This window comes from Micromys minutus (assembly GCF_963924665.1).
Source record: "Micromys minutus genome assembly, chromosome: 6".
NCBI classification, from domain to species: domain Eukaryota; kingdom Metazoa; phylum Chordata; class Mammalia; order Rodentia; family Muridae; genus Micromys; species Micromys minutus.
The window spans coordinates 79,153,018-79,178,177 of NC_137975.1; the positions used below are offsets into that span (position 1 = coordinate 79,153,018).

General features: G+C 46.6%; 1 protein-coding gene across 2 annotated transcripts in view; it reads right to left on the reverse strand.

Annotated features, from left to right (window-relative positions):
- Positions 1-592: 592 nt before the first annotated feature.
- Positions 593-25,160, reverse strand: part of CDKAL1 (CDKAL1 threonylcarbamoyladenosine tRNA methylthiotransferase) — a 468,079-nt gene continuing 443,511 nt past the window's right edge. For both annotated transcript variants that reach the window (XM_080917709.1, XM_080917710.1), the window contains one exon: positions 593-1,640. In XM_080917709.1, the coding sequence (XP_080773835.1) occupies positions 1,440-1,640 (201 nt within the window). In that variant the 3' untranslated portion in view covers positions 593-1,439. The remainder of the gene's footprint in view (positions 1,641-25,160) is intronic.

Consider the following 25,160-nt stretch of genomic DNA (forward strand, 5'->3'; position numbering starts at 1 on the left):
TTCTTATTAAAGAAGTCCCAGCCTGGGGTCACTGTTTATCAGCAAAGCAACAGCTATGCCTGTTCAAGAAAGGCAGTCAGTGGCAGGCTCCTGCCCTGTTGCTACATCTCCTCCTGATTATTGCAGTGACCAAGGCACAGGTAGATCTGCACTTTTTATCAGTGCACCTCATGTGTCTGCACACATTCAAGCACGTGTATGAAGGTCAGAGGGCAACCTCGAGTGCTTGCCTTCTGCTGTGCTTGAAACAGTGGCTCTTGTTCTCTGACGTGTACAGCAGGGTGGTGGGCCATGAGCTTCTGGGAATTCTCCTGTCTCTGCCTTCCATACTGCCATGGGTGCTGGGATTACAGAGGCATGCAGTATCACATCTGCTTTTCTGTGGGTTCTGGAATCTGGACTCAGGTTCTTATACTTGCACGGCAAGCACTTTACTCACTAATCCGCTTCCCCAGCCCTGTCCTTTGGCTGCCCTTTGAGAACTGGCCAGCTGCTTTCCCTTTCATTGAAGGTTTTAATAGAAAACTTATTGCTTACAGATGCTTCCTTTAATTACATTGTAAGCATAGAATTTGCCCCCCCCCCCCCCAAAAAAAAGCAAAAGCAAAAAGACACAGTCGGGGCGGGGCTTGCAGCTCCCTGCAATACAATGCAGGTTCCTTCTAGAAGCACACAGCAGGGTTAGGAGACTTAGGCTAGGAATGAGTGTCCACGTGTGAGAATTTGCATATGCACACGGGCTCCTTAGAGGATGTGTCTAGAGATGAGAATATCCCTATGGCATCTAAAGGCCTTTACTTGGTTTTCCTTTACCTACCCAATCCACAAAACTCATTTAAAGTCCAACAAACACAGCGTGTTCTCACTGCACCGATTCTGTTTACTGTGAAAGAAATCATTGCAGTCAGGAAAGGCTGCTGATGGGCGGGGAAATGATAAATGCCACATGTCTGGTCGGGTGTGTCAGGAAAGGATCATGGTTTGTTTGAAAGTCTGTGGGTGCCACAGGCATGGAATCTTCACATCTTCTAGAACACCAGGCAGAGTCCTATAAGTGGCGGACTTGGGTCCAAGTTCTCAAAATAGGTTTCTGTATAAACATTTTAGGAGCACATCTGCTGTGAAAGAGATGTCTGTAGCATGGGGGCTCCAAACACAGCCCCGAGAATGTTTAGGATGGGCAGAGCCTCGGATGGGCAGGGCCACTGTGCACTTAGGCTGGGACTTAATGACTGGAGCCAAGAAAGAAAGAAAAACCCACTTGCATTTGCTGTTGTGAAAAAGAAGTAAAATGGAGTTGGATGAGAAGGATGCTGAGAAGCTGTGGTCTGCTCTGAGGCCAAATGGCTCAGCTCAGGGTGAGCACACTGAGAAGGGACACACAGGGCAGTGTGTCCAGCTCAGATGACTCCTGAGGACCGGTGTTGCTCTCTCCTTAGTTACAGTGTCAGCATGGACTCTGGCCACAAATGCAGAAGGAGAGCCACAAGAGCCAGGCCTGCGGCCACCGTCAGTGCCCAGTCAGCCCGGTCACCGCGGGACGCCTGCTGCACCGTTCTGGAACACACCGAGTCATGTGTGGTTGCAGGACAGGTGTCTGAACTTGAATTCCGATGGTCCCCAAGCTCATTTCTGAATTCCTATAAAGACAGAAATAGGCAAGAAAACAGTTTTCAGAAAAAACTCCTCCAGCTATATTAGCCCTACTTCCTTTCAATATAGAAACAATTGGATGCCCTGCAGGGTCTACATAGACCCACGGTCTGTATGGATAAGTCTGTCTTTTTGGAATATTACAGCACAGCCATGTTTTATTTTGTTTTTAGACTCCATGGAAGACATTCTGTTCACAAACACACTCTTGAGGGCAGACATCATAAGGTGCTCTGCCATGGGAGGGGCTGAGTCACCTCCAGGTGGCCTGTATGAGTTAGAGTGACCAGAGGGGCCCAGTCCAGAGTTCCCTCCAGTCACCTTGGCGTGCCAGACACAGGAAAGCCTGGAGAACGTTACAGAGTAAGTCAACACCACGGCCCTGCTCTTTGGGAGGCATCCACTCAGCAAGGCTTCTAGCTGGCCGTGAGGTAAGTTGAAGGAAGAACACTGCTGCTCTCAGGGCGGTTTTAATCTTTCAGAGCACCTGTTGTCTCTACTAGATGAGCTGAGCGGTTTCACACTGCACATCGCTTATCAAAGCAATGCCCCCGTATACCATGGCCACCCCTGCTAGAGTCAACAGGATGTGTAGATGTTTGGTCACAGAGGAGACGTGGCACAGTGGCCCTTGAGGCCATCAGAGTCTCTCGTGTCTCCCTGAGCACTCTGACAGTCCTCAACACCTCTGTCTTGTGTGTGGAAGCAGCGCCTCCCCACTGCAGACACTGGCTAGCAGGAGTGTGGACAGTCACAGAGGCGCCTGCTGGCCCCAGCAGTGGAAGACGCTGGAGTTCTCTAGTCTAGGGCAGAAGCACAGAGAACTGAGTGACACTTAATGACGATGTGCACTCAGATGAGTTGAGTACAGGCACAGAGATCTGGAGTCTGAAGTCAGCTCAGACGGCTTTTACAGAGAACCCAGAGTTCGGTTCTCAGTATCCACGGCAGGTAGCTCACAGCCACCATGGGATCTGACGCCCCCTTCTGGACTCAGAGATCATTGCATTCATGTGTGCAAACCCCACATAAAGACACACACATACACACACACACACCTACTTTCTAGGCTTATAGCTTAGAAAGTGAGTCAGGTATAGCTTATACCTGACTCACGTGGAAGAACCTTTGCTTTTACTGTAGGAGACTGACTGGGAACTTAACTGCTGGCTATCAGGGTATCTTTCTCAACCCTGACTACAGTCAAATGTTTGCTTCTGTAGTTCTCGCATTTGAGCCTGTACTGCTGGTCTCTGTGCACTGGGGTCTCTAACAGGGAGTCACACAGCAGGTAGAATGGAGTCAGTGGCCCACAGCAGCTGTGGGGCCGTGCTGAACGTAACTTGCCACATCCTCTGGGAGACAGCACTTTTGCCAAGCTGGCTTGTGTGGTGTCTGGTACAAGCTTCTATTTCAGTTGACTAAACGTGCTCATGATGGGTTTGTAGTTTTTAATAACCATTAGCAGTTACATCTGCCATCAAGCCCGGAAGACTGCATTCATGTGTCCACAAACTTCAGTACTGTGGTCACTTGGGCATATGACCATCGAGTAACCTTGTTTCCATGTGTCATGTGACTCAACTCAGCTGCGTTCCCACCCATAACTGCGCCTTTGGTAATTGCTCAGAGGTGCACACTGGAGACTGGTTCTGTTTTATACTAAGCAAGGACAAGGTGGCTCTCGGCCTGATGAGCCTTCATAGTTGGGTTTTATCATGACGCTGGCACTCACAAGGCAGACTTTGCTCACCATCTAATTCCACGCCTTCTTCTTTCCTGTTTTCCATTAGAATGTGTTTAAGTACTTTCCTTTCTTTCTGGGCACTAACCTCTTGCCTTCTCTTCTCATTTCTGCCTAACCATGTTGAACCCCCTCCTCTGTCAGGAAGAGAGCCCGCACTGTTGCTGTAGAATCTCTTGCTTGGCCCGCAGCCTAATTTCTACCACAGAGAAAACTAATCTTGCCCCAGTCCCTCCAAATGTTAGTACATTTCTAAACATTTGGGTTGTTTGTTTTTGAGACAAGGTCTCATGTAGCCCCATTTTGCATTGAACTTTTCATCCTCTCCCTTGTCCTCAAGACCGCATGCCTGCCTGGCTTTTCTTTCTGTCTCTCTCTCTCTCTTCCTTCTCCTTTTTTGTGAACTTTTTTTTCTCTTTTTCTCAAGATAACTTGAGAGATGGCCGTAGTGTTTAGAGAGTAACTTAGGCTCTGCGTTTGGAAGCATAGTGACTGCAACAGCAGTGCTGGGTACAGGCTCTGGGGTGCAATGGAACTCTCAATGGTTGGATCTCAGAGACAGACTGACTGTGCGCAGCTAAAAGCAGAAGCAAGGGCAGCGTGCACACGGCAAGCACAGGAGGAAGGTAGACTTTCAGCCGAAGAGACAGAGGTGTAAACCCTTCGAGCGTGGCGCAGATGAGTGTGGGGAGGCAGTCCCAAGTGACTCCATAGCTCTGGCTACTACCATACCCTGTGACACACTGCTGGCATAGATGCCTGCAGTGCACACAACTGTGCAGACACATGTCATGAGTGTCACTGAGTAAGTGACAAAGTTTCTGCTGCTATCCTATGCTGATGAGTTTGAGGATAAGGGCACAGGCCTACATTGCTGCTGTGTCAGAACCATCTTCAATGGCGTCTTTATTTTGTATTATTTTAACTGATTCTTTAAGAGTCCCATGGCAGGAGTAGAAAGACTGCAGTGAGTACTCGGTGCCAAAAGCTGCCTACATCAGGCCTGGCTGAAATGGCAGTGTCTCCCTCCTGCTCCCCTGACCCGCTATCTTCAAACTCACTAACCTCAGTCGAATGACAGGGAGACCATACCAATACTATGGTGTTCCATGAGAACCAAAACCTGTACCAAACCAACACTCAAGACATGTCATCAGGAGAGAGCTACTCACTGAGAAGCTGCCTTAGTCAAACACAATCTCCTAATCTATAGGATGAACACATTGAAGTGTAGAAATACAAGGTAATGGCCTCTCCAAACAAGGAGTAGATGCCAAGCAAACTGAAATGGAAGACAGACATGCCACACAGAGAACACTGAAGAAGAGCCACCCTGGGGCCTTGTATAAGATGCATAGGAAGGTCGGAGAGGAAAGAAATGAAACTCACGGGAAGACAGTGCAAAAGAAAAGCCTGGTGACCTCAGCTGATCACTGGGGCCTACACAGGAGAAGGAGAGAAACACCCTTCTAAGTTCTCCATTTTCCACATGTGTGTAGTGGCACATACATGTATGCACACTGACATTAAGAAGGAAAACTAGGAGTGGGACATGTCAAGTTGACCCTCCATGCAAGTGATATGGGTTTATACAAAAGAAAAACCTGAAGACACCATCAAGAAACTGTTAAAAGTGATATACTCAGTAAAGTATCAAGATCTGGTCTTTTCATTTGTCACTAAGAGTTTGATGATAATGAAATCCACAAAACAATCCCATTCACAAATACTAACCAAATATAAGTAAGTAAACATAATTGAAAATGACTAAATTATTAAAATAATAAAAGAAATAAAGAGGCATATATGCACACAACCTCCAAGGTGTTAGGTTGGAAAAATGACCTCACAATCAAAAAGAATACAGAGACACCAAAACCAGAACTCACAACACTCTTCACAAAACTGCATAAAATAATCCTGTGGTTTCTTTGGAACAGTCTACATTGTGCAAATAAGAACAAATCTGGAAGCACTTCCCTGATTTCAAACATACTGCAGAGTCACAGTCATCAAAACAGCACAGTACTGGCAGATGCATGGACTAAATCTCCAGAAATGTCCACTGGAGAAAAGACAGCATCTTTAATAAATGGTTCTGGGAAAATGGACACCCCCATGGGAAACACTGAAATTTAATCACAACCTCTCATCTAGTACAGAAACAAAAACCAACCAATCCAAACTAATCCAAACCCACCAGGCAAGCAAAATGATAAAACCAAACTCAAACCAGACACCTGAAGGTAAGACCCGAAACCAAAAGTACTTGTGGAAGTCCGCGGTAACAATCAGATGTCCCTGCAGCAGTGTGAAGAAAGATCCTCCGGCTCACAGGAGACAAGAGCCCAAACAGCAAAGCATGCAGTTAAGAGTGTTTTGCACAGTGAACAACGACTTGAAGCCCAACACACAGAATGAGAGGAAGCTTGTGCTAGCTGCTGCTCACTACACACGGTTAGTGTTAGAGCACGTAAGGAAACCCTCATATTTAAAACAGTTATGAAGTGGGCTAAGGATCTGAATGGACCATTCTCAAGAAATGGCAAATCCATAAAAACTTTTCTAGCGTCATTAACCATGAAGGAAACGCAAGACAAAAACTAGAGTTAGAATGATGTAACAATAGCTAAAATTAACTGATGGCCATAACCAAATCTCCAAGTGAAGACTGGGGAGGATGCACAGAAAAGGGAGTTCCTTTAAGACTGCTGTTAAAATGTGAATTAGTGTGCCTGCTACAGTGAACAGGGAGGAGGGTCCTCAGAGCCAAATCCAGTAGTTTTCTAATTGGCCTGCTCAACAAGTAGGTAATATGCCTCATACTGGAAACCCAGTCAACTACCCAGGGCTGTTGCAGTCAAGGATCTTGGAGAAGAGCCTACAATTACCACTCTATCAGTATGTGCCTAATTACATTCTAGATACTTACTGTCACACCCGTCTGGGAAAATGGACACCCACCCCACCAGCCCACTTCTAGCTTGGTGTTCCTAGCAGGGATGCATGTTTTGGTGGGGACAGAAAAAGGGGTCTCTGACTCGAGCATGCTCTTGGAAGCATGGTTCTAGGAGCCGTGAGTGTCAATTCTGGGCTCCACTCCCAGCTCCCATGAGGTTCTCAGACATGTTCTTCTCTCAGGACAGGCATTCCCCCACCTATAAAGTGGGGATGCTCAGGGCATCTGTGCTTCCCCGGGTCACCGTGAGGACTGACTGAGACAGACATAAAGGACTTAGCATTTAGGAATCACTGGGACCAATGCACTCCACACTACTCTGAGGTTCTAAGGGACCATGCAAACGACCTCAAACGTTCTTGTACAATTACAAAGTCACCGTGTTATTTGCTTTCCAGTTATGATGAATCAGCTTATGGTAGTTTAGTTTATTACAAATAGCACAAGAGGCATGCAGTATGACAAGCAATTGCAGGTCCGAGTTAGCCAGCAATGGGATCCGAGCACAGTGACACCGCATGAGGTAAGAACACTAGCCTCTGCCTTACGACGCTGTTAAAGTTAGAAGATAGGCCAAGGGGCTCTGGGCACATAAGAAAGGCTGCTATTGCTGTTGTGCAGGGATGTGGCATGGAAAAGCGAAGGCCAGGGCCTCTGACACTTAGCAGCAGTTCCAAGATAATGACATTCTGTTGTTAGTAATGTGCTCACAGACGCTAAGCCCAGAGCGGGAAGCTGTACTCAGCACAGTCAGTACTGTACTCACCCTCACTGAGAGGTGAGCAGGAAGGCTCCCTGCTAGACAAGAATTAACGGAGGCCACCCCACCCCTAGCCTCTTGTAACTTTCCCAGTTTGGAACCAAAGAGAGAACTTGGCTATCACCTCTCTGCACATCCTGTGCTGTGTGAGTAAGTCTGCTTACTCTCCCTATGCTATGGGCACCCGGAGCAGACCTCCTCACTTCCCATACCGTGATCCAAGACCACTTCCTTCTTTAAGTTGGTTATGTCAGATATTTCATTACGAGAAATGTAATTTATACATGTTATAGATTAGTTTTCTAATATGACTTCAGGAAACTATGCTAAATCTAGAGATCAAACAATACAAGACTACTGTTAGAATTCTCAAGGTTACATCTTCTAAGGTTTTGCTGTACGTAGTGATGAACAAATTCTTTGCAGAGGCTCTGGGAAAGAACTGAATCCTTGCCTTTTTAGGTGGCTATGTGGCTGCCTGCACCTCCTGGTCTGTGGCCCTTTCTTCCTTTTTGAAGCTGGAAGCAGAAATGGTGACTTATATCACAAGGCCTATCCTGGGACAATCCAGAGTAATCTCAAGATCCTTCCTTAGCCATGCTTGCAAAGGCCTTCTTTCTAGGATAGGTACATGTGCAAGTTCCTGGGTCTAACACATGGGCCTAACGTGCCCACGCTGCACAATCCCTCGGGCTTTTCACTTACTAGTGCGTGTGCTCAGCTCTGGCAGAGCTGAACCAACGTCTCAGCACAGGCCATGCTCGCACGGCAGAGCAGCCGAAGGTAGCTGTGTGGCTGGCTCACGGCGAAGCCCCCTAGGGGAGGAAACCAGAAGACCCTCAGGGCCCAGCTTCTGCTAAACCTTTCCTACCAGCTAGCACAGACCTGACTCTGCTAACCGTGAGGCCTCTGGGGACATGAGTTGTTCTCAGTTGTTAGGACCCCCGAGGGAGGGGCTCCTGCTGGAGGAGTGGATACTGCATTCTCCTTGTTTCCCCACTATCTGCATCACTGTGTCAGCAGTCACAGTGTCCTTGCCTTGGGAGCTGTGGGAGTTCTCCCAACAGGAGGTCAGACCATTTGGTGACTTCCCTTGAAGCCCTGCCTCCTACTTCTATGGAATGGGATATAGAAGCGAAACAAACAAACAAACAAAACAAACCCCTCCCCAGTGGTAGCAGTGACTCTGGAAGCTTGCCATGTGTACGGTAGGCCTCTCATGCTTCGCACCCTTTTGTTGTTGATCTTAAAACTACCCACTGAGGGAGTGGGTAGATAAGCCAGTCACCTAAGTCAGTATGATGCACAGGGAAGAGGGGCTAGGCTTTAGCTCTACAATGCACAAGATACTTCAGGGATGTTTACATGGTCAGCTGTAATAAGAGAGTGATATCAGGTACCTCGAGACTATCGAACTGACTGACATGAACTCAGGTTTCTGGAAAACAGGCTTTATGCACCCTTCCTGATGCTATTCCCTCTGACGCACTTCGTTTGGGCTCCTGTTTTTCTACAGAAGGCTGTCCTAGGAAAGCCAGCCTAGGTCATGCATAGGCCATTTCTAATGCATGTCTTACAGTGCTAGCTGGATTTTCTCAGAGCACACACACGTACACATGCATACATACACAGTTGACATGCTCACATTAGAACATGCTGCAAAATGCATTTTAACGAGGAACAGTTGGTCTGGTTCTGCTCAAATCAAAGACAGCCCTGTAAGAGAGTCACCACCTGCCTTCCCGGCTTGCACAGCAGCTTTTAAATGAGTTCTTCTGTCCCCGACAGCTGCAGGAGCTTCCAGGGCCCTGCAGCTCCACTCCAGCGCCAGGCCCCTCTCTCTGATTGGCAGACTGTGTCATTCCCCATGATCCAGTGATTCATGCCATTAAGAAATAATAGGACATACATAGTGACCAAGGGCACCAAACTATCTCAATTATTCTCCTAGACATCTCTAAAACTGGGAACATGCTACTGTCATAGGAGTTGTTGATTCTCCTAACCTGGGAACATGCTACTGTCATAGGAGTCCTTGATTATCTGCAAGCCAAAGATGCTTCTAGTTCTTGATGTCTATGTTTAAGATGTTACATACAGAGCCCGTCAGCTTAGTAGGCACCGTGGAACACACATGGCCAACAGACTGCAGTTGAGAATTAATTGGGGCTTTTCATCTGAAAACCTGACACACAGTCACATGGTGAGAATACTCTATCAGCTTCTTTGTAACACTTTCGGGCATGAGTGATTCAACATTAGATATTCCTGCCCCTACCCCAAATGCTTAATTGCTATCAGGTCATTAAAATTGCAAGGAAAAACTTTAAGCATGAACATAACACGAAATCTCACTCTAATCTTAGTACCCTATTTTTTAATCTTATCATGGTAATAGCAAAGGCTGTGTTTACTGATAAGACAGCATAAATTACTAAGGTACTGACTATATGATCAAAGGGATTTCAGATTATATTCTGAATAACTGTGCTTTGACACCCACCAAAGGAATGGATGTGACGTGTCCCCGAATGACCTTGGTGACCCCTCAGATGTGGACTGTGCCCAGTGAAACAAACCAAAGCTCAGCATCTGCCTGTCACCTCATTGTGACCCCTGGGGAGTCTGCATTTCATCTGACTCTAGAGACATGAAAAACCTTCCAAGCTCTGAACTTCTTAAAAAAGACTGAAGACATTTCTTCTGTGTAAGCTCCTCTCCTGCCTCACTCAGCACGGTTAAGAGCTTGAAGTGCACACTAACAAGGATGGAGGATGTGATGCCCACAGCCTGTCTCGGGGTAAGACTTTCTATCTCCCTTGTCTCCTAAAGGCCTGGTGTGGGCCCAGCAGAGACCCTGCTGAGCTGCAGCCACGCCCAGTGTAAGGCGGCATCCTGGAAAGAATCTCAAGCCCAGTTTTTACTTAGAATATAAAAATATTTTTGTGTCAAAAAGTGATTTCTACCATAACTGCATCTTAATTCTTCAAATACAAGCTTCGAGACCCACGTCTCGTGGTAAGCACCATTAATGCAAATTGCTCATCCATCTTTGACACACAGGCAGGTCTTGGCACAAAGAAGAAACAAAGGGGCGCACTTTGATCTAGGGTCTATAACCAGTGCCTGGGGTAGTGGCAGGGATCTGAGGTCACTTTTTCTAAACTGGAGTGGTATTAATACACGTGAAAGCTGTTCCGCAGGCAGAGCTGGAGAGAGGGAGTTTGAATCTGATCATCTAATGAGAACTACAATTTCCATACCACTTTTACCCCAGCACATCCTGCAGGCTGGACTAATTGTAGGACGGAGGTTTGTGGCTGGGCTGGTGTCTCAGTCCCTCCACTGGAAATCTTGCCCATTACAGAAGATGCCTATTGAGGTTCCTGTTTCCCCACTGCTTGGAGTTCTGCTACAGTCACCATTGCACTAGGTTTTCAGTTCCTCCTCAGGAAGGTTCTCAGTTCCAGCTGTGTCTCTCAGGCTCTCTTCCTCCATCCTCCCGCACCTGAGCCCTTCTGTCCCTGTCCCTACTTGCTCCCCAGTGTACCTCAGTATCTACTCCAGTTTCCCTCTATAGGGAGGTTCATGCCCCACCCCCAGCCCTCCTTGTTACTTGTCCTCTCTGCAGCATGAATATCCTTTACAATTAACATGTGCTGGAGTAAAGGTGGTACAGACATTGTAGGAGTGGCCAAGCAACGACTGTTCCAGCTTGAGACCCATGCTTCTGGAGGGCTAAGAACCAGAGACAGGACAGCCTAGATGTGTAGATGTCAAACACGACTGACAAACACTAAAACAGGTCAGTGATGTGATCCCCAATGACATTCCACTATATTCACAGGCGCCCAGCAGTCTTCAGAGAACCTGCCTGGTCTGTACCAGGTCCACGGCTCACACGCTATGGCTGTGCAGCTTGACCTTGTGCGACTCCAACAGTGGGAGTAGCAGCTTCCCTGGCTCTTCGCCTGCTCTTGGGCCCTTCTACTGCTGCCTCATCCAGCAGGATATGAACTTAATAATTCTATGTTTGGGTGGTATCCCTGGGAGGCCTCCCTTTCTGAAGGGAAAGCAGAAGGCATGGATGGGAGAAAGGAGGAGGGGAGGAGAAACTGGCTGGAGTGTGGCTGCCCTGATTGTATGAGCGGGCTATCGAGAGGTATGTCACCCAACTGCACTAGATTCTGACTTATAGAGACCCTGAGATAATGATGCTTATGACATAAAGCTGCTAAGTTATGTGGTAATGTGTTATACTTAAAAGGAATATAAACGATGCCCAGCGGAAACCTAGAAAACAACACACACGTCTTAATTAACCTGTCCTAGGTGATGAGAGATGGCTCAAGTGTTAAGAGCACAGCTGCTTCTCCAGAGGACCTGGGTTCAATCCACAGCACCCAGTGTGGCTCACAACCACCGTGCGCATGCACCTGAGCCCCAGTGGGTCTGACACCTCATGCAGGAATGGGACGTATAGACACACATGGAGGCAAAACACTGGTGGCAACAAAGTCAAATTTTAACGTGAGTCTAAGCCAATCAAGTGTGGGTGAGAGTGGAGGCCAGGACTCGGCAAGACTGCACCGTGGTGACGTCCCGTGACGAGGAAGTGAGCACAGGACCGTGAGACAGCTCCACTCTGTGTGCTCTGCACTCTACAGGAAGCAATGCAGGATGTGCCCAACTCCCCTCCCTGTGACTCAGGTGATATGAGCTCCAGCAGGGTTTGGGCTGGACGTTAGGTGATCAAAGGCAGAAATGGCTCCAGGAGTTGGTGCCTACGGCAAGCAGAGTCAGACTTGAACACCAACGCTTCGTTCCCCTTAACAGGCTTCTTCCTCCAACACCACCTTTCGCCACCATCAGCTCTTAAATTGTTCCTTCCCAGCCGTCTAGCTCCCAGTTAAAAAGTGGAGCTCATGTGCCACAAATGGGTCTTGCTGCTTTCTGTGTCTTTCTGGAACGTCTAGAGGAAAATCATCTCCCCATCCCTTTCTGTTTCTCCCCTCGACTCGTGGCCTGCATCTTGCAGGTCAGGTACTCCATCCCTGGACCCGATTCTCCTTGCCACTCACTTTTTAAAACCCTTGTGATTATATTAGGCCCATTCAAGAAACCCACTTGGCAGCCAGATGATTTACAAACTTGACCTACCATGTAACCTAACACGGTCACAAATGTGAAGTTTAGACTGGTGTCTCAGGGTTCTACTGATGTGAAAAACACTGATCAAAAAGCAGGTTTAATTGGCTTACACTTCTACATCCATGTTCATCACTGAAGAAAGTCAGGACGGAAAGTCAAACAGGACAGGAGCTGATGCAGGGGCCATGGCAGGCTGCTGCTCACTGGCTTGCTCAGCCTGCTTTCTTATAGACCCCAGGACCACCAGCCCAGGGATGGCTCCACCCACAATGGGCTGGGCCAGGGATGGCTCCACCCACAATGGGCTGGGTTCTTCCCTGTCAATCACTAATTTAAGAAATACCTTATGGTGGATCTTATGGAAGCATTTTTCTCAGTTGAGGCTCCTTCCTCTCAGATGACTCTAGCTTGTGTCAAGTTGCATAAGACTAACTATCACGGTGGGGACACCTGCAGAGCTGTTATCCTGTCACAGAATGCAACAGTGAGAACGCAGTCACAGAGTGGCTAGCCAGTGCTGGCAACAGAAGTAAGCATCTCTCTGGGTGCCACTCACAACTCACATGTGATGTGGACTCTCTAGAGCAGTGCTTCTCACACTGTGGGCTGCAACCCCTTTCCGAGCTGAAGGACTCTTTCATAAGGGTTGCTAGGACCATCATAAAGCAGATGTTTACAGTACGATTCGTAACAAGAGAACACTATGCTTATGAAGTAGCAAAATGAATATTTCATGGTTGGGGTCGGCACAACATGAACTGTATTAAGGGCGCAGCACTGGGAAGGTTGGGAACCACTCTCTGGACTCAGGACTTGCCCTGCATTAGTTTCCCAAGGTTAATGGTAACAAGTTATCACAATCTATCGAACTGGCTTAAAACAATACATACTTAACATTTCCTAATCAAAAAACAGCTCCTTCTATAGTGTTCTAATTGCTTTTGAGGTTGAACTCTTCTAGTTGTATTGATACCTGGAAAGGAGGACTGACAGAGCCAGACTAAGTACTACACCTAAGGCTGGACAGAATGTGTTTTCTTCCGGGGACACAGAAGGAGGGTGTGGAGAAGAGCCGATCACAGGCACCCAGGCTCAGCGCTTTGGTGACTGAATACGTGATGGTTCTTATTCTTCATTTTCTGCACGTCTGCCTTCTGGCGTCACTTTGAAGTGTGCTCTGTTGACCACATGACTCACTTGGCCAGTCCAATGAGATGTCATCAAATATGTAGGCAGAAGTCGATTCATCCAAGTAGTTTTAGCCGAGCCACTAAAACCTCCAGTAATGTCACCAGAGTCCTGCTAAGTTTTGAAAACCTGCACTACACCACCCCACTGTTGATATGAATACGTACGTGTGTGAGCCCTGCAGAGACCAGTTGGGCCCTCCTGAGGTTTTGAGGTTGTCTGGGAAGGGCATTTACGGCAGCAAAAGGAGAAGTGTTGATGGGGATGTCCACACATTTGGTCCAGCAGTGTTTGGAATAAGGGCTATGCATGTATCTCTGAAACACTCACGTTTGACCGCAGGTACTCTGTGGCATGTATCTAGTCATCAGAAGACAAATACAAATGAAGCAAAGTCCTAGAACTCATGAGCTTCTAGGGACTGGAAATGGACACACGGCATGTGACATGTGTGGTGGTGAGGCACACTCTGGAGAAAACCAGTAGCTGACGTTCTGACAGGTGGTGGGTGGTCAGGTAGCCTTTCAGCAAAGTATGGGGGACACAAGATGACGGACACCTCTACTGAGAAACACACTATGAGAGGGACAGACAGGTACACAATCCCACCCAAAGAGGCAGGCACTCAAGATGCTTTTTCATCAAATGAGCAGCAGGCAGGCTGCTGTGTGGGCCAGTGTTCATGAGAGACCATCAAGGCCCCAAGACTTGAGGGATGCTCTTGGCTTTCACTCTGAAACCCTAAGGTTGTTTTTTTCCTATTTTAAGCTTTTAACTGTAAAATAAAACTGAAAAGTGTAGCCATTTTAAACACAGAGTCCCGTGGGCCTTGTTCTGCTTCCTGGGTTCACTTTCTGACTCAGTCATTGCTGTTTCTAACGGCTCACCATCTCACTCCGAGCTCTGCCAGTGTCATGGCTGCCGCCTCCCAGAGGCTGCATGACCAGTCCCCTGCCTATCTCACACACTGCACACAACGTCTGTCACACTTTGGTCTGTCCTACTTTACCTCACACTCACCCATGCTGTCGCATGGTTGCATGACACTCTATTACTGCACATACCACATGTGTTTGTCATACATCTGTGCACTGGGAGGTGGCTGGCCTGTTTGTTTTAGAGAACAACCCCAGGATGAATAATGGAATCTGAGTCTACTTTTGGTTGCTTTGGGTAAAAGGGAAAAAAATGGAACTTTGGGGTTCTGTGAACCTCTCGATGGCTTTGACGAGGAGGACACAATCTATGTTACCCAGGGAGACTGTCAGCCAGACTGAGTACCGTAGGATAACTGCGGAGCAGGGAAGAATTCTCTTCCTTTTCAGGAGAATGCTTGCAGAAGACACTCGGATGCTTTCAGGTTATTCAGAACAGGTGAACTTGGAGAGTAGCAGGAGGAAAATTCAGAACAGGTGAACTCGGATGGAGAGTAGCAGGAGGAAAATTCAGAACAGGTGAACTCGGATGGAGAGTAGCAGGAGGAAAATTCAGAACAGGTGAACTCGGATGGAGAGTAGCAGGAGGAAAGCCACCAGAAGTCAAAGGAAGAGTGGAGGACTTAGAAATGCCATGGAGATGGTTTTCTTTCAGTAACCATCCTTTACAAATGCTGTTTCTGCTACTACATCTGGCTAAGTACTGATGACCACCCCCTGCTCTCACTGAGCACATGTGACGGGGACTAACCTTCAGCTTCACAGGATATGCATGGACTGCTTACTGTGATCCAGGCCCTTCTCCAAGCATTGCCCAAGCATTTTCAATCTGCTGTTAAAAAGTATAACCAGGATTTAGCACTCCTAGATTGTTGCTGAGCAAATTACCTGGAAAAGGCAAATGCCCAAAGGATGTGGTGCAATTTGAAAGGGTGAGGCCACAGTGCCAAAGCCACGCTGGCCCCAAGCTCATAGGCACAAGGGGCTTCATTCTTTTTAAATGATGCCAGCAAGAAAAAAGCCTGGTGAGCCAGGGGCCTGTGGGAAGAAAGTGCTCCTCCTGATAAGGTCTGCAATATTTCTTTGCTGCTAGTGTTCTTTGGACTCCTCTCTCAAGAGGTGGCAAATCTGAAATGTACTGGCTCCCAGTTTTGCAGGTTGGCATCCTACCAGATAACTGCCCAAGATAACCAACCTGATGCATGGCCTGAATATTTATGCTCCCTGTAGTTTTACAGAATTGCACTGCATTTGGGGTTGGGGGAAAGAAGAAATGTGTTTCCTGAAAGCTCTTCCTTGCAAACCATGTTACAAGCATTGTTTATTATTTTACACACAGCGCAAAGCTGATGCTGAGTATGGCAGGGACATAGGCTGTGTTTTTGATTCAGTAAAAAGAAGGGGGAGCGGGAATTCACACAGCGAGCAAGCTCCTGCCCCGAAGTACCCATTCTTACAGTTCCCAGGAAAGGAACTCAGCTTTACAAGATCATTCTCTGTTTCAAAGGAGCTTTTGCTTCTGCTTCTCATGATGTCAAAGGACTTCAAGGGACAGACTGAGGAGCTTGAGAGTCCCTGCTCAAAGAGCACGGTTGAGAGCTATGCACACGTGTACTGTAGACACCGACCGCCCTGCTTAGAGAGCTCATCTGCCTCACAGTGCAGATCACTGAACGCCCAGTGCATTCAACACATATGGAAACTAACTGGAGGTGGCTGTGCCACTGTGGTCTGGAGGGGGATGGGCACAGCAGTCTGGGTAGGACATCCCTGCCCTTGTGAGCTCCCCTCACATAGGGCTCCAGCATTTCTTCCCTGCATGGTTCTTGCCTTGCCGTGAGGACTCAGTCACCATGTGTAGGGTAGACACTCTGACTCCACACGGCTGCTCTTGTGCAGGAAGACATCAGGGTTAATCTGTGCTGCATCACTTCCCTGTGACTTCCCACCGCTCACAATTACTTTGAGTGTGAACGAACATTGGACACGGCCCTGTGCATTCTGTGTCCATTTGTGACCCTTTCACACGGAGACTTCCATTCTTCTCCTGCCTGAGTCCTCCTCACCTTTCAAACCCAGCTCAAATCGCACATCTGTGAAGCCTCCCACATTGACAGTTCCCAATCTGACTAGATGCACTTTAAAACTGAGAAAAATTACCCATAAATTAGGCAGTTATGCATTGGGCTCACCACATTTGATTGCTAATGTGAATGGATTATGAAAATCCCAGAGCATTAGCAAAGAACCCTTTTGGGTGTGGCTGTAGGATGTTTCCTGAGATGAGGCCGACCCCGTCACCTGAGCAGGGTCCCAGGCCTCGTAAAAAAGGAAAGGAAAGGGAAAGGTGAGCGGAGTGCTAGCATCTCTTCCTCCTCCTTGGTCTACCCAGATGTGAGTCAGCAGCTCTCCATCTCTGCTGCCACAGCCGTCAGCTATGCCTGCCTCCGCATGGTGGGGAGGCTGGTGTACCTCTTAGGTGGCTACCCTCATGCTCTGTCCCACTCACCAGGGTCACCAGAATACGGAGCAACCATAACAGCCAGTCCGAAACCTCCACAAAGGCCAAGGCCACTTTCACTGCATGCTTCTCCACTGTCAAGGTCAACGCCCAGATGCGGTGTGCAGTGATGGAGACATGCGCAGTCAGGAGGTGACTGTATGCTGTGCCTTTCTTTTTGAACTCACCAGCCTCCCTAGCTCTGGGCAACTGTCAGTGCTTTGGTCTCAACTTCACTTCCTTCTCCCCGTCCCGTGGGGACAAAGGAGAAGGATATGAGCGAGTGGGCACATGAGCATGTGCATTCAATTTCACTGTAGACACCTCCTTGTCACTGCATGGGAAGGCTGAGAACACTTTTCCTGGTACTCGGCTGCCCTCCCCCCAGGCTGCAGCAACAACACAAGGCATTGTAAGCCTCAGAGCTGGGCACATAGTAGAGGCTCATGAAATGATAGTGGCTGTTATCACTATTAAGGCACAATTAGTCCCTTGATGCGTGCAATTCTCCTCTGTATGCCCAGTTCCCACCCTCAGAGGAGGAAAATTATCATTGCTGATTGCACAATTAGGGGTTCAAGTGAAATGAGAGCTAATTGTTCAGTATCATCTTGGCTGATGATGCTCTGAATGGTACTCAGATTGGAACATGAAAGGCATCGTAAACATTCCACACAGCTTCAACTGACGTGACCCAGACTAGAGCAGTGTCCAACCAAACAGCCCGGGAGGAAGCGTGGAGTGACAGCTAAGCTTCAGTGGTTCCTAACTGATCTGCGAAAGGAACAGACAGGACGCACCACGGAAGACAGCAATGCACACAGTAGGTATCACATGTGCTATGGTCTTAAGTGTCTGTGACACCAGTTTAACACTTCAGCAGTAAAGAGTGCAGTCTTGCATGGTTTAAAGTGAAAAAGAAAAAAGAAAAGAAAAAACAAACTGGAAAACCCGTCTTGGGATTGGAGCCGACATCTTGGGGGTGGAAGGAGAGTAGGAAGGAGCACACCCTCATCTGCTCCTAACACGGTTAGCTGGTCTGTTTGAAATTAGATCTACTTTCAACTGCTTTAACTTAATTATTAAGCCATTTCTTAACCTCATGAACAAAGTTTTCATGTGCTTTCAAATCTGGCCCTGAACTAATAGCCCGTTCCCTTCAGTGGTTTTGGAAATGAACGTTAGATGGGAAGAGAAGCATTTAAACAGTGTTTGCTAAGGGTCAAAGCTCTGAAAACACAGCGTAGTTTGTATGCAAAATTCAGTTCCTCTGATGGTCTGGCTGGCCCTTTGTCAGGTAATGAAGCAAGCAGCCACCCTAAAACACGTGCTTTCTTCCCCAGAGTGGCTGCAGGACTGAAGCTGCGATGTCCACACACGCTGTAGTGTGTGTGCAGAGGCCAGAGGACAACCTGCAGGTACTGGTTCTCCCCATCTATCCTGTATGTCTTCAGGATCTAGCTCGGGCGCTTTTATTCACCGAGCTATCTCACAGGCCCTCCTGTGGTCTGCATTAATGTCATTCTCATTATAGTCTCTTAAGGTGACCCACTTTCCTCTTCCATTTTGAAAGAAGTCAATGGTTAATGGGTACATTAGAAATGACAGACGACTATGTAATTTCTGTTGTCAGTTACAGTAAGATCATGCCTTGGAGTTAATCACAGTAATGCTGCAGGCACTGCTGATAGAAATGTGGCAATATTTACTGTGCTAAGTCTCTTCTGTTACATCCTGTAGAACAGGTGTTCCTGTGGGTCTCATAAGCAGAGACCTGGGCTGGTGACTTTCTCCAAGTTCATACTGTTTGTAAGGGGAGGAACTCGGATGTAAACCCAGATTATCGGAATCCTGAATGCATGCTCTGATTTGCTATAATGTACTGTTTATCAGAAGCCAATGTAAGTAAAATTCTTTAAAGAAGTCTACAGTCCTTACTGAATTCACACACCCACCGTGTCCAAGTCGACACTGTGATTCAAGGAAGTGAGCAGCAGTGCTGCAGGAACTGCTGCTGTAACTTGGCCCAAACCTGCCAGACCATAAGCTCTCCTGGCCTTTCACAAATGGCTCACCTCTTTCTTAAACTGATTCTACCACCAGGAGAGAACTGAACAAAAGAATAAATCTTTGCAATAAAACCAAATATTTGCAGTCTTAGAATTCAGGAGAAATGTCCGTGCTAGGCATGTCCCAGTGGACTTCTTACACACTGGTGTGAGAGCTGATCAGATCAGTTAAGCAGGGTGAGTCACATAAGCCTGCAAGGGGACAACCTTTAGCAGCTCTGCTTCTCTCAGCGCAGGACCTAATGCTGCTGTGACTGAACACACACATGGTGACTAGTCTCACCCACTTCCTGGTCACTTTCTCCTTCTCTTCTTGGATTCAGTGAAGCAAAGTCTGCAACATAAAGAGGAATTCCTCACCAGAGGTATCAGATGTGAAGAGAGTGGAGCTGGGCTTTAACGAGCCGGCACACCTGGATGGCCTACAGTAAAGCCTGAAGGACAAGGTCGTGAGTGGACTGGAACATTACTAATGGCACTGCTGCCACAGGAAGCCACACAACTACTCCTTACAAACAGAAGCTGAGTTACGATGGGATCTAGAGCAGGGGCTTAGGCAGACATCTGTGCACCACGTTGCCAGGAAGCATTTGGTGGTAGCACTCCAAATGTACTCAGATGGAAGACTAAGAGAGGAAATGTCATGGAGTACTACCCAGCCTGTAATGACACAATAAAATGTCGCCCAGCCTTTGGGGCTGACACAATATGGCTGAAATTTGAGGACATCATGCAAGCCACAAAAAGGCAAAGGCAGCACAATGCCTATTTGACAACTGCCTCCTTTGTCATCACATAAGGAACAGGTGTGGAAGGGGAGTTACTGTTTAAGAAATGCAGAGTTTTATTATATCTGGCTGCATTTTGAGAGAACCTACTCCACAGGTTCGATTCCTAGCACCACGTAGTAGATCACCATTGGTAACTATAGTACCAGGAGATCTGACAGAGTTATAGTTTTTGTTAACAAGAGTCCTGGAGACTGATTGCTGAACAATGACACTATGAAATGGTTACAATAGAAAATGTATTCATATTCATTTTCCTTTTTTCCTTCCTTCTTTTCCTTCATATGTATGTATGTATGTATGTTTGTATGTATGTGTGTATATATATATATATATATATATATATATAAAACACCTTCCTTTCTTATATATCCATCCATCCATCAATCCATCTATCCATCCATCCATCCATCCATCCATCCATCCATCCATCCATCTACTGCTGAATACTAAAACTAGGGTCTCCTTCATGGTAGGAAAATGCTTTTCCATAGAGCTACATCCCCAACCTTATTTTTCTTTTTTGAGACTGGGTCTTATTAAGATGTCCAGGCTGTTCCTAAATATATTATATAGCCTAGGCTTAAGCTTATGATCCTCTTGTCTCAATCTCCCAAGTCGCTGGGATTAAAGGTCTGTGCCATCAGGCCTGGCCAAACTGCAAAACAAAAAAAACAAAAACAAAAAAAAAAAACCAAAAACAAACAAACAAACAAACAAACAAAACAAAAAACAAAAAAAAAACCCAAAAAAACCAAAAAACCAAAAAAATCCCCAAACCCACTCATTTATTTATTGTATGGTGTTTTGCTTGCACATATGTCTACACATTAGGTATATGCCTGGTACCCACGGAAGACAGAAGAAGAGGCTGTCAGATCTCCTGGTCAGATCTATAGTAATAGTTACTGATGGTGATCTACATACTACGTGATGCTAGGAATCGAACCTTTGGAGTGGGTTCTCTAGAAAAACGGCCGGTGCTTCTAACCACTGAGCCATCTCTCTAGCCCCAGATTTTATGTTGGTCTTGATGTTGGTAAGACCTGTATGTAAAACGTGGCTCCTGTTTACATTTACCTGGTTCTTCTCTTTTTGTGACTCTGAGTAAGTTACTTGCTAGTCTACTGATGTTTTCGTTCTTCATTTGTGAAATCTGATGGCAAGACAAGGATGACATAAATGCAGGTCACTTAGCCACTTGGCCCACAGCAATCACTCCCTAAATGTTGGCTTGAGACTGTAGCAAAGGATTGGAGAGTTTAACCAGTGGAAAAGAAGAATCATTACTTTGAGATTTGGTAATGGAATATGACTATAGTTTTTCCATTTCTGGAGATATAGCTTAGTGGAAACCTATTCTTCTGTAAGTTATTATATTTTTAAAAATATAAGAAAAATACTTCGAAGGGAAGATACCTTACAGGGGGGATAATACTGCCCCCTTCGACTCAGTGCTGGGTGTGGGATATTATCCTATGAGTTGAGTTTTTAATCCAAACTCCTCCCAAACAATACAGACTTTTGCCCTTGCTCTTGATCACCTACTAGAATTAGACAAGACCCTTAGCTAAAGACACCACGCACTTTGGTTTTACGTTGTAGAGAAATGAAGATAAAACAGAAGGGGAAGAATCGTCCTTGCTGGCTAGCTTTCAGAGTATTAAGATGTGGTGCAGGCTGCTGGGGGAGAGAAGTCATAACGGCTTTAACCAGCTATAAACCCTGTGAGCTATGGCTCCAAGCAACCAGGCAGGATGTGTTTACTGCTGTAAGAGTGGCATGGCTGAGAGGCAGTAACCAACAACTTAAACACCCATGTCTTGGGAGGTCATAGGCCTTCTAAACATTTATATTTATATCCAGATTAGTGTTCTCAGCTTCGGTCAGAGGAGCTTCTGTTTGTAATGAGTGATGATGGTTAATGCAGAGACTCACAGCTGGTCAGGGTGTTGAGCATAAATGACTGCAGGGTATCTTTACCACACCCTCCAAGGCTTAGGGAGTACCACTGAAGAGCAAAGAGAGGAAGGGCTGTGAGTCTGTCTCTTGGACATGACTTGATGCACTGATGAACTCACACAGTAGTGGCCAGTCAGTCTTTCATTATTTAAGAAGAGGCTCATTAGGCCTCATCCCTTCTTAAGAAGCACACGGGGCCAGTGTGATAAGTTGGTTGTCCTTGCTCAAATAAATAGTTCTGACTACTGCTCATGCAAGAAACCGTAATTAAATGCAAAGGGGTGCCCCACCCTACCCCACATGTGAGCTGTATAAGAGTAGGAAGGGAACTAAAGAAAGGTTTGGAGGAAGGAGATAAGATAATGTGCATACAATATAAGCATTATTTTATATGTTCATATATGTGTGTATATGAAGTTGTGAAAAATAATAATTTAAACCTAGTTCCTGAGAAGGAAGTGTTGTGAGTTCTGGGACAGCCTCTGCTACATAGTGAATTCCAGACCAGCATGAACTATACAGTGTGGCTTGATCTAAAAAGAAGGGCAGGGCAGGACAGAACAACTCAATATCCCTAAAAATACTTCACTGATTCACCCCAGAGCCTCTGACTTAGGAGGCTGGGGAGAGATGGGTGGAGTGTATTCTGTCACAGCTCAGGAGTAGTGCCGGCACCGTGAACATGGGAACTGTGGAGAATCACTGTCTTAGAATGCACGCCGCCATCCCCTCCTCCTCCCAGGACCATGGTTCCTTGGCTGGCTGTTCCTCAGGGAAGGCCAGTCTGGGCTTCATGTGATCTCCGTCAGTTCCGATGCCTTCACTCAGGTTACTCCCCAATGTTTTCTAAAGCAGCCACACTTCCTCGGCCTGTAGGTCATCTTCCCTAAGGACAGTCAGACTAGTTGTGTTGCTACCTTTTTCTCCTCCTCCTCATCTCTAAAGAAGCTAGAGAGAGGACCATGGACAGTCTTTGGTGTGTCTAACTGTCTCGCTTTCACACTCCTATACGCCAGGCTGCTGGAGGAACTGAAGCAGGGGAATGGGGGCAGGCTGGACCCTGTCTAAAAATGAAACCTATAAAGGCAGGAAGTACATGGTAGAAGCTTTGCATCATATGTGGGAGGCCCTGGGTCCAGTTCACCATACTTCAGAGACAAAAAGAGGGGAAAGGGTGGATTTCTTAGACACAGCAACTCTACTACAGCTCCTTTTCCTCCATGCTCCAGGGATCTGTCATCATTTAAAAGAAGAACTCTTGATTTTATTCATAGTTAGAGAACTCTAAGTTCTTCCATAGAGTAGCACTGAGTCTACTCTGTCAAGTGAGATTTTCAGTCATTGAACAGTAGAGACAGAAGTTAATTCAGTGATTACTATGCACGACCATGTTGTATGTGAGACAACCAGGGTTTGGGGAGCCTGGTGATATACAGGCTGACAAGTCAATTAAAGAGACAGACCCCCATACCACAGACCTCTTGTCCCCCTGCCTAGACTGCTTCCCTAATCAGCTGTCCCTCTTACCAGCTCCAGTGAAGGATGTCTGCAGGCCCTGACATGCAATGAAGTGAGGCCAAAGCACAGGCCGAAATATTGAGACCATGAACAGGGAGATGGTTTAGCAGTTAGGAAGACTTCCTGCTTTTTCAGAAGACTTGAGTTTAGTGCCAGCACCCACAGTAGCCCACATGGGGCAGCTCACAAGTCCCTGTCACTCCAGTTCCAGAGATCCAGTGTTCATGTTGGGCCTCCAGGCACCTGTGCCCATTTGCACACAACTCATGCAGGCGCTCACATGAATGTGAATAAAAAACAATAAACAATTCACCAGAATGGCCATAAAATCAACAATTAGGGGAGGTATTTATTATTGAAAATAACTTTTGGCACAGTGACTTCCTTCTGGTGCTCTGGGTTTCTCTCCCCATACCTTCTCCTTTCTGAGATGGGGGTCTTAGCTGTGTAGCCAAAAATGCCCTTGAACTCCTGATCCTTTTGCTGCCCCACCCCAGTGCTGAAATAATAGCATCATACTATTCCTGTTCTGTGGAAGGGAATATTCTAGAACAAAATAATAATAAAAACTAAGCAGAAGCCTAGGAAGTTCAGATAGTCACAAATTCTATTACAAATTTGTTAGGATTAGCTTTGTGGCTTCATCCTAACAAAAATATCATCTCTGCCAAAGACAACAAGAACCCATTATTATGGCTAAAATCATCATCATCATCAACAACAAAATGGAGATGTTTTTTCATCAAGTCCCTTCACCCTACTCTTCTTGAATACAAGATTTGGAGAGAAGATAAAAGACCATATGTAATTTGGGTAAGACAATTATCAGTTGAACCTTATTCAGCAGCAGGACTGAATTTATTCCTATCAACACTGCAAGGTGGATACTTCGCTTCCACCGAACAGGCAGAACTAAAGTTTGGAGCAGTTTAGACCCAGGTGCACTGGCCAAGCCAGGTGCAAACCCAGGTCCCTGTGCCCAAACTCCAAACACACAGAGCTAGGTGTTTCCCAAACAGATTCCAGAACCTTTCCCTGCTATCAAAGCTCAAAGTGTCTGAGATGTTGTTATTACCTCTACTGCCTGCTTGAAAAGCCTGAGGCTACAATGCTCCCTTCCTGCTAGCTTGGGCTCTCCTCCTAAAGAGTACTGGGAATAACAGAACAAATTCACTGGCAAAGCCTTGATCCTGGCAGGCTAGGTGTGTGTGCAAACAGTAAAAGAGGAACACTGATGAGACAGAGCTTAACACAGCCCCCACAGAGTCCGTCCTTGAGCTTCATACATGCAGAAGAGTCCATTTCTACAGGCGCATCACACCTGGCCCTCTGTGCTGCCATGTGCAAAGGCAGGCTGGTGACAACACTATTTCCTAGGCTGGAAGAAGGGAGAGACGGGGGAGGAGATGAATGGCTGAACTTTTAGAAAGCATGTAGAAGGGGCTGCTTTCCCTTGTTTGGGGATTGTTACTAAACACGGTTTTAGAACTCGAGTGTTTATGAGAGATGCTCATGTGAGAACCAAGCCAGGCAGGGTCTTAAAAGATTTCTTCCATTTGCTGTTAAATTCTTTCTACTCCAACCACTGAAAACCAACTTCCCAGGCCTGGAGAAACAGCACAGAGATAGCTTTCCCAGCACATGTGAGCCATGGGTCTGAGCCCAGAATGTTGGACAAAGGAAAATGTCTCTTATAGTACACGCTATAGTTTAGTCATTTTCTTGAAAAAATATGGGACGAATTAGCTGATATGATCCAGCTCAATGTCCAACCATCTATTCCAACACTACTGCGCCTCCAGGCTGTCCTCTCCGACTTCCAGATACGAGTAAAACAACAACAACTAAAGACATAAGTGATGTTGTTGGTCAAGTTTTAACAAGATGGCAGCCTCAAACTGGGTATAGTGGTGTGTGCCTGTAATCCTAGCAC